This window comes from Diachasma alloeum, unplaced genomic scaffold (genome assembly GCF_001412515.2).
Source record: "Diachasma alloeum isolate Michigan unplaced genomic scaffold, Dall2.0 Dall_scaffold_00269, whole genome shotgun sequence".
Lineage (NCBI taxonomy): Eukaryota > Metazoa > Arthropoda > Insecta > Hymenoptera > Braconidae > Diachasma > Diachasma alloeum.
The window spans coordinates 1,332,879-1,343,096 of NW_021680408.1; the positions used below are offsets into that span (position 1 = coordinate 1,332,879).

Below are 10,218 nucleotides of genomic sequence, written 5' to 3' on the forward strand. Positions count from 1 at the left end.
GGGGGAGGGGGGGGGGGGGGGGGGGACGAGGAAAAAACAGCGAGACTGAAACGTTAGGAACGACATACAGTCGATTTGTTTGTGGATTATAACCCTCCCATCGGTGCTATATACCCTCCCTCTCTCCTGGAGGGTTTCAGACCGCGATATATACGCGGCGAGAAGCGATGCAGCTGTGTTCCTGCTTCTGTCCTGTGTATTTTCCATCCCAGTTGCACGGGAAGGGAGGCATGTGTGACATTTTTCATCGAACAAAAAAAATTATTGTCTGTACACATATATACAGCGCCCCCCCCCCGCTTTTTGCTTTTTTCGATTTTTTTGAATTCAATTTTTACTATTTGTACTAGTTTTTTCAAGTAATGAGTTACATTCCCGCAGATATAATTCATTATATTTTTCTCTCAGTGTTATTCACAAATTCATTCAACCGTTCTTAATCTTTCCAGAAAACTCCAACTTCTTAGCCAGTAATGGCCATTAAAACGATTTTAATAATCACTCGAATTTATAAAAAAACAGAAGATCCCAAAAGATTTCCATTTCTGCCAACGTTTCGGACACACGAGGTGTCCTTCATCAGGGCAATAATTTATTCTGTATAACCAAAACAAAATCAAACAGTTCTATTGTAATAATATTTCAACAAAATTGCAAAACACAATTGTATAAATTATAAAGAAACTTATTAAATACCTTGTTAATCCATAAGTTGTTCGTGGAAGTTGTTCGATGGAGAAAAATTTCAATGGTAATTTTAACTACAAGGGAATTGTCAAAGAAATTATATTTGCAGTAACAATAAACTTTGTAGATTAAACTAGGATTCATCGTTCGATTTACCATGTCAAATATTGTCATCACCGTTATGATGTAATTTTTCATTTTAATGTAATAGTTGAATCTACAATGTTTATTGTTACCGTAACTATTTTTTTTTTTTTGACAATTCCCTTGTAGTTGAAATTACCATTGAAATTTCGTTCACCAAAACTGCCTCAACTATTTTCTTATTGTAAACAGAACTTCAGATTCTGTTTACAATAAGTAAATAAGTAAATAATTCTTCTCTAGTAATTAAATAAATAATTTTCTTGACGTATATCGGGGAAAAAGTGCGAGACGATTAGTGACTTTTTCTCCGTTGGCTCACAACATTGCGAATTGAAGTGCTACTTTTGCTTAGTTTTCTAAAAATTTCTAACAGTGTGGGTGCAAAGCAATACATACCTTACTGGTGTGGGAAATTTTATTGTACAAGAGGATAATTTTTGCATCCATAGGTGTGTTTGTTTTCACCGAACAAATCGTAAAATATCCTCCACAAACAGGTATTTTTTCATTGAATTACACTTCGCTTCACGATTACCTGTCGCGCAGTAAAATTTGACACGGTTTTCTAGGTAATTTCCATTCAGCTTTTCTCTCCGTGTATGATCACTTATTCATAAATTACGCTCAAAAGCGCTGTAAGTTACGGTTACATAAACATAATTTGCGGTTTCGTATTCGTAAATTACCATGATATTTCCGTATATTACGTTTACTTATCCATAATTAATGACGAAGGAAAAAAGTTATTTCGAGCGTAAAATAAGGTGTTTGTTTTTGTAAATTACGCATAAATAAATCGTAAAATACGTTTCTATTAAGATCGTATTTTACATCGTAATTTCTTCAGCGTTAACTGCGCTCAGTGACCGTAAAATGCGCCTTTTTGAAGCCTAAATTCCGATTTTTCATTTTCATGACGGAAACAAGTCACCAGACATCATCTTGGTATTAAGCGTAAATTACGTTTATCAAACTGTAAATTACAATGTTAAAAATTTGCGTCTGAATTTTTCGTGCCGAATCCCGGAAATTTTTATCGTGTTCAAGACCCACTGACATTTCAGGAAATCTTGTTATTGAAAATCAAATATTCCATTGATTTCCTGTTTAAATGATCTGGAAATCAATAAAATACTCGATTTTTCAGTTCAATTGTTGTGTGAAAATTCAGAAAAATCAGGAAAATTCAGGGAAAAATTGGAAATTCATGTCATTTTGTTTCCGAATATTCACGGAAAAAAAATATTCTTGAATTGAGTATAAAATATACTTGAATCAATTCGAGTATATTTTTTTTCCGTGTTCATTTTCCACTGAAAATTCAATCAAGTTGTGAAATTTCCATCTCACTCCCACTGAAAACTCATGAATTTCCGTGAATTCTACTTAAAACTTGAAATTTCATAACCATTTTTTCCCTAAATCCGATTCAATGTCACTCTCATGAGATTTACTATAATATCTTCCATGAAATTTTCAAAAATTTCAAATAGCGTACGCTTAGCAAAATGTAATTGACGTTTAGGTTGTTCTGTGCGTAAAATAGAAACAAAAAACCACAATAAATACATCATTTGTATCAAATATGCAGCGATGATATCGATATACGAAAGATCGGTTATCGGGCGATATAAACCAGATGGTGATGACAATTTGCACCTCACTATAAATGAAGGGTGCGAACACGATAAGTTGGAGACTATACTAACATGGGGTGAAGATATATCCGCCCTGCAGGCGGTCTGTTTTTTTAGGCCGCGTGGGGATGAGCGTTGCAGATTTTGGCTTTCAATATTTCCGCTATAATAACAATTGATAAATATTAATAGAAAAAAACATCGCGTGATCGATCTTTCCTTTAAAAAAACCAGCTCTGATGATCGATATTTTATGAAAATCCTGTCCAACGTGGACGCAAAATTTTATAGAAAAACTCAAGGTGTTCGATAGAAAATTCTATTAGTTTTACTGAGCCTTTTTTCAATAGAAAATGTCTAATAGAAACTATTTTATAGAAAATATCTATAGAATTCCATATTTCTATGCAAAATTTTCTATTGACACTTATTCTATAGGAATTCCTCCACATGAATTTTCCAAGCTTTTTTCCTCTTTTGAATTGAAAAAAAATTAAACAAATAAACTTGAAGAATTTAAGCCAATGAATTTCTATAACAAATATCTCAATAGAATAACTTGTCTACAAGAATTGAACACTATTGATTTTTTCTGTAGAGTATTTTTCATTAACCACCACCATTAACTAATAGGAAGTTCCAAGAGAAATATTGAAAATATCACTGAAAATTAAATGGGTGAAATGTCCAATAAAAACCATTTTGTAGAAAAAAATCTGTAGAATTTCATCTTTCTATACAAAATTTCATCTTGAGACATTTTCCACAGGAATTCCTCGGCATGAAATTGCGCTTTTTCCTCTCTATTTTTCTCTTCTTTTCATTCAAAAAATCACCCAAAACTCAAACAATTTTCGCCGAGGATTTTCTGTAGAAAATATCTCAATAAAATAACTTATAGAAAAAATCTCCAATTCTATTGATTTTTGATATAGAATATTTTCCATTGAAAAACAACGTGACAACATAAACTGTGAAATTTATCAATCAAATTTTTTAAATTCAAAATTCGCTAGATATTTTTCATAAATTTTTTCAAACGTGAAATCATCAATTCCCCATTTTCACATTCTAAAGATTTATTTTACGACAATAATCTAAATAACAATAATAATTTATAGATCCGGTTTTTGAAGGTACCATAGATTCATGACATCGCCCCTTTGGTCACATTGTATTGCGCAGGGATTATACCCTAGGGGAAATACAGTGGTGCGTTTCTTGGTGTACATGATTGCGGCATACATATACATAGGACCTACGTCAGGGGGTAGAATGTGAACAGAGAAAGAGAAAAAAAAAAGGGGGGGGGGTGATGCTTCTTTTTCCTTCTTCATGCCCTGTGTACATGAATAAAGGAGAGTGGATTTAGCGTCCCACATAGATATTCCCGCCCGCCCAATGGTGAAAAACCAGAGGGGAGTGCAACGTCTGTTTGTTGTTACACTAACACCACCGTGAGGTTGTGTTGAATTTCTTTTATACCAGGGGAGAGCCCATCGCGGCAGTCTTTAACTCCTTTTATCACCATCCATTCATTCAATTTTTACGTTACCTCCCTTCAGTACCATCTTTGAGATCTAATGTAACGTTATGATTATGTTCAACTCCCCCTACATTTTCTCCATCGGTGCAGACCTATTTCCTGATTTTTTCCTGAAGAGAAAATTGTTTGGTTTTCATCGAAGAATTATTGCAACCACCTGCAACCCTTTTGCAATATTTCGAATGAAAAATGAGAACTCGAACACACTGATAGAATGATTCATTTATTGCAAACGAGATTCGTTAACTATTAATGAATGATAGAGTTGAATATGACCAAATAAATATTCGTTAATAGTTAACGAATGGTTCACTTGAAAGGTGAAAGTCGAGTCAAAGACGGCTCCTCAAATATGCATTTGTTAACTATTACTGAATGAACATTTGATAAGACCGAATAGACCCTACACTGATAGAAAAAATCTCTGACACGTAGAGTACAAGTTCTTGGCTCAAGAAACTACATCATTCGCGCCGTTTTAACTGAATGAATTCTTCATGACTTTGGATCAAAGAAATAGGGGAACTTGGCATAAAGTATTAAATATTGGACGGAAAGAGCAGGAAGTTTCGCGTGCATCATAATGCTTTCCATATTAGATCAGACTCGCTGGCAAGAATCTCTTGGCGGAAAGTAATCTTGCTTACATTTAATATCAATCTGATGAAGTTTCTATTCTCTTGTGTGAAGAATTCGTACTTTTCGCTATAGATAATTCTGTTTTTCATGATTTTCGACAGAGGTGATAGGGTTTCCAATCAAGTAAATCGGTCCTGAGGGCACACATCTTCCTCTCAGAATATACTTCAATTAGGTAAAACTAAGAATCTCTTGTATCAAGAGATTCATGGTCAAAACCCCATTCTCTTGTCTCAAGAAACCACTTCTGTCGTGTCAGAGATTTTTTCTATCAGTGTAGCCTCCAACCAAATCCATTTTTTAACGATCACTAATCCTTTCTATCAGTGCATGACGGATATCTCGAACGAATGGAGAAAGCAAGGCGGTTTTCACGAGAACAATCCTCTTGCGTCGAATTTTCATGAAGCCCGTCTGACAAACAAAAGAGAATTGAATAGCATTCTATGAAACATGAATGAACGAATCGGTAATTAGCTAATATCGCAACTCCAATTTTTTCGGGATACTGATAGGTAAATATTTAGTTTTTATATGTGATTTTGAAGTATTTGGAAGTATTTTTGGAAGTATTGTGTCGGAAACTGGCTGCTATAAATGAATTTAACCTCCTTGAGCTCTTACACTTAGTAACGTGTATGCTCATGTGCAGTCGAGCACTAAAGTTCGTAAACGGAATACATAGAATGCACGTTCAGGCTATTCATGAACTTTAGTGCTCAACTCTAGATGTATGGAACCTCCCATTCTACGCTTTTCCTTGTAAAAGAAGTTTTTTAAAATTTCAATTATGAGGTAGTATCAACTATTAAGCTTCACCAGCACTCAACATTACCCAGGGTTCGCGACGGGGACTCAGCTGCTATGAACCCCACAAAGGTCAAAATTTGACCCACTCACCACCTTGAAGTTATTTACCTAATGGAGTCCGACTCAATTTTCTTGTTGATTTCAATTGCTTTTTGTAATAGATGATGAATTAATCCAGTTTTCTCGATAAATCTGTTGGACCAGTTATATACTCTAATTGCCAACGACTCATAGTTGTCCAAATCATCACACTGGTAATAATAAAATGCCTTATCCTCTGCCATTTTGCGGTCTATCACAGCCAATTTTGAATTCGTATTTATTTGCATTTCTCATCGGGACGAATTTCATTTCAAAACCCTAGATACAAATTAAAACTACGCTGTGTAAATTGTTGGCTGTACCATGTATTTTTGGCATGAGAAAAAGTCTTAACGTGGCAAAATCTTCTGTGATTAAAGGTCTGGTTCAAGAATCGCCGGGCAAAGTGCAGACAGCAGTTGCAGCAACAGCAGCAGGGTCAGCAGCAGCCCCAAACCTCGCCGCCAAAAGCATCACCAAGATCGAGTCAGCCCCAGAGCATAACGAGTAAGTTAACAAATAATTCAGCAACCCCAAGCCGTCGTTCGTCACCAGTATCATCGCCCCGTGGCAAGGAAACAACGGGCTCAAACTCCCCATTAGTAGCAACGAATACAGCATATCCAAGACTCGGTGCCACACCGACTGGTGGCAGTGGTGCCAGTTCAGCACTGACCACCCCATCACCACCATTGACACCGGGTTCGAGTCAACTGCCGCCATCCTCCTATCCACCTCCAATGAATCAAATTCATCACAGCGATTACGGTTTTCCCTGGAGTTCAGCCTCTCCTGGATCCGTAAATAGCCAATGTTACCCGGGCCAAACATACAACAGCTATCAGAATCCTTACACGTCCAGTGATTACTATCAGACCCAACTGTCTCACATGCATCACAGTCCCCAGAGCAATTACCATCATCACCATCACGGACAGTATCACCACAACATGACGTTAACATCGTCAATGTCACACTTAACTGGCCATCATCATCTCAATGCTGCCTCGGTCAACGATATGACGACATCGTCACCCACTGATTCATCGGAAACTTACATACTACCTGAGCAGAAGTATCAGGCAATGGTTTAGCGGCCGATGGACTTGACGGAAGCTCTGCAGGAGCGCAGAAGACTTATGCCGGTCCATGGAAAATCAAGTATCAATCGAAGGACAATGATGGAGTAATGACTAGTCGATTAGAGGAAAGAAATTACGTTTAAATATTTGTTTTATCTAGCGGGACAATGCAATTCGTGTAAATGGCGACGATGAGGACTTCATTTGGGTTATGGAGATGGCCCAACTCCGTCTGTCATCTACAGGCAATTGATCATTGGGCACCGACAGATTACTTTCAATTTCATGCTTTCTTCGTGATTGTTTTCACATCGTTTTAGATATAATTGAATCGACACTGTGGGCCTCCAAATTCTAGGCAGCTGAGGTGGGGGAACCTGTTCATAAAGCGGAAAACTGATTTGCCAGGAAGTAAGACTGCCCATCATTTCGGCAAAAATGATGAAGTTCGAATACAATGGAATTAGCTTTTCGATTTATGATGGGTTTCGAGAAATTTGTGAAATTTCTCATCCTTTCGGGATTTGAGGGAGTTTTGAATAGATCTCGAACCGCAATCAATTCTCAAATTACTTCAGAGTTTGATCGTTATCAGGATTAACTCGCAGGAACAGAAAAACGAGTCGCGTGGTTTCGGCCCTTGATGGAATTTACGACGAATAGAAGAATTTTAAGATAATTATTCGATTCTCTAGGCTTTGAATAATTGGTTATTAAACTTCAACATGTGTTATGTATGTATATGTATATATACCGATTATATATGTGCACATATATGATACCCTCATCCGCCCGTAACTTGTACGAGACTGTTCATAATTTTTCAAATGAACATGATGTATTTACAAGGGAAATAACAAGAGCATTTGCACAATTGTTATTTGTATTGTCGTCGTTATTCCATTGATTGTTGTCAATGTTCAAAATGGCTGATTGCCGAATATTTTCCAGCAAGTTTGTAAATATAATTTTACTATTGTGGATTGAGTTGAATGAAAATCCAACTGTACGGAGATAAAGTGATGTTGAGGAGATGCTAAAACATTGACTAATGAGATTGACAGATGGCTTCTACTTTCATAGATTTGACCATTGTTTACTCTTTGACGTCAGATATCTCTAGATCTTCTCAGCATGAGTACAAAGGAATATTCATCTTTTCCGTCATCCAAAAATTAATGAAATCAAATCAATTTTATTATTTGTAAAGAATTATATGAATACTTCTCGTGATGAATACTGTGGAATAGACTGTATACAAATTGCATATGTTAACATTAAACTAGATAATAGGAGAAATTAAAATGATTAGTATTAATTGGTGAGGAGAGCGAAGAGTGGATGAGAAAATATATAATCTTCAATGTATATTTCATGTATGCAGAATCCTTAAAATGTGTATATTATTCGTCAAATAGAGATATAAATGATAATTAATTGAGAAAGGAAACTATTACTTAGAATAGAGCGGTAAAGATGATGTAGAGACATGGGAGAGAGGATTTTTCAGTAAGATATACTCTGCGCACTTCAGACATTAAGCATTTAATTTGTAATAAAAGAACGGAAATAATTTACTGGGAATGAGCAGAATTATATTATAAGAATTCGACACCAATGTACATAACTGTATTCACATAAATATATCAGTAAAAATATAATACGTAACGATTTTTTCCGTTGCGTAGAGTGAGAGGAACAAATTAAAGAGACAAAGATATCTTCTTACGAGTTAAAAAATGATAATAAAAGAGAATAATCATAAATTTACTGAGTGAGGTTTTATCCTGCATTAATTCATCGTGTCATTCTTCTGGACAACATTCCCCTACCCAATCAAAGGTGATTAAATTTCACGAGATAATTGCAAAGTTTTCAACAAAATTTAACAATTCAAAAGTGAAGGGTTTTGTTGAAACAATTTGGTTGATTGGATAGCTTCGTTTCATCATCACAGAGTTGGCATGTTCAATTGAATTATGGAAACCTGAACTGGTGAATTTGGGATGGCCTCGGGAGACATTTCCAGGTAAGTCACAAGGTAATTGTGTCCCACTGTGATATTTACGTAACTTAATCAAACTGATGGGGTGTTTTTGGCATCGCCGGGAGCTATCAATTTTGGTAATTGAGTCTTTTGATGTGGGGGATGCTGGTGTTGGCGAAAATCAGCATAGGTTGTCATTGATGATCCATAATAGGGATTCCTACCATTTTTTTAATAAAAAAATGATTGAATTATTCACACGAGACAAAAGCTAGATAAAAATTACTGAGAAAATCGTGGCAAATTTTACTGTACGAAAGGTAATCGCTGGGCGAAATATGTTCAATGAAAAAATACCGGTTTGTGGAGGATATTTCACGATTCGTTCGGTAAAAAATCATTCTCCGTTACAGAAAAATTATACACAATATTGAACAATCGTTCATGTTCAGTGGGGTAATTTTTGATTGAATGCAGGGTAAATTTTACAGTTTCGCCACAAATTACTCTCACGTTTAGAAGATTTTACTTAATAACTAGGGAGCTATACGCCCCCTGGTCGCTCCGCGCGCCAACCCCCATATAACCCCATTGTGACCTTTAATCTGACCCTTGCGACTCTTGATCTGACCCTCGTGACCCTTATTCTGCCCTTTGAGGGCCTTATTTTGACCTTCATGACGCTTATTTTGACCCTGATTCTGAACCTCTTGACCCTTACGGCTCTTATGATCCTGATTCTGAACCTCTTGACCCTTACGGCCCTTATGACTCTGATTCTAAACCTCTTGACCCTTACGGCCCTTATAACCCTGATTCCAAACCTTATTCTGACCATCATGACCATTATTTTGAGCCTTGTGACGTTTATTCTGATCCTCGTGACACTCATTCTGATTCTCATGATCTTAATACTGAACTTCTTGACCCTTACGGCCCTCATTCTGATCCTCGTGACCCTTATTTTGACCCTCGCGATGCTTATTCTGACCACCCCCATGGCCCTGATTCTGAACCTCTTGACCCTGGTTTTGACCCTCGTGACCCTTAGCTGTGGAGTTTTCATTTCGAGTACCAAATTTTCATCACCACAAGTCGATTTAAAATTTTATAATATAGAGAGAAAACGAAGAAAAAAATCCATAGATATCCGTATTGAGTGTCTGTTTGTAAGTTAATTGATATGACACACAGTTTCATTCATTCAGAAATGAAATATGGATTGAGGGGAATTTATCGATGGATTTTCGCAGCGGTTTCGATGAATTTTGTTGAATCATGTGAGGAATTCAACATTTCATAGAGGATTTTATTGAAATGAAAAATGTAAATGCTTCTTTAGAATGGATTATGAACGAGATTCGAGTCATTGAATCCGATTTCTTTCAAAAGGTGGGATTATCTGATTGGTCCCTGACTCCAGTGATTTTATCTACTGCCGCTTTACTCCCGTTCATTAGCTCCATGCAGGTGGCCCAAGGGGAACTTCCCCCAAACTTGGCCCTCCTCGACTATCCCATTCTCTTCTATTTCACTAATTGGTGTGTTTATATCATCCTGATGAATTTCGGACGTCTCTTTGTTTGGATTGTTGTCTAACAA

At 36.4% G+C, this 10,218-nt stretch overlaps 1 protein-coding gene across 1 annotated transcript in view; it reads left to right on the forward strand.

The window, feature by feature from the left end:
• LOC107037638 (homeobox protein OTX1 B) overlaps positions 1 to 8,375 on the forward strand; it is a 74,736-nt gene extending 66,361 nt beyond the window's left edge. The window contains exon 5 of the mRNA XM_015256283.1: positions 5,928 to 8,375. Within this exon, the coding sequence (XP_015111769.1) occupies positions 5,928 to 6,641 (714 nt within the window). The 3' untranslated portion in view covers positions 6,642 to 8,375. The remainder of the gene's footprint in view (positions 1 to 5,927) is intronic.
• The last annotated feature ends 1,843 nt before the right edge of the window (positions 8,376 to 10,218 follow it).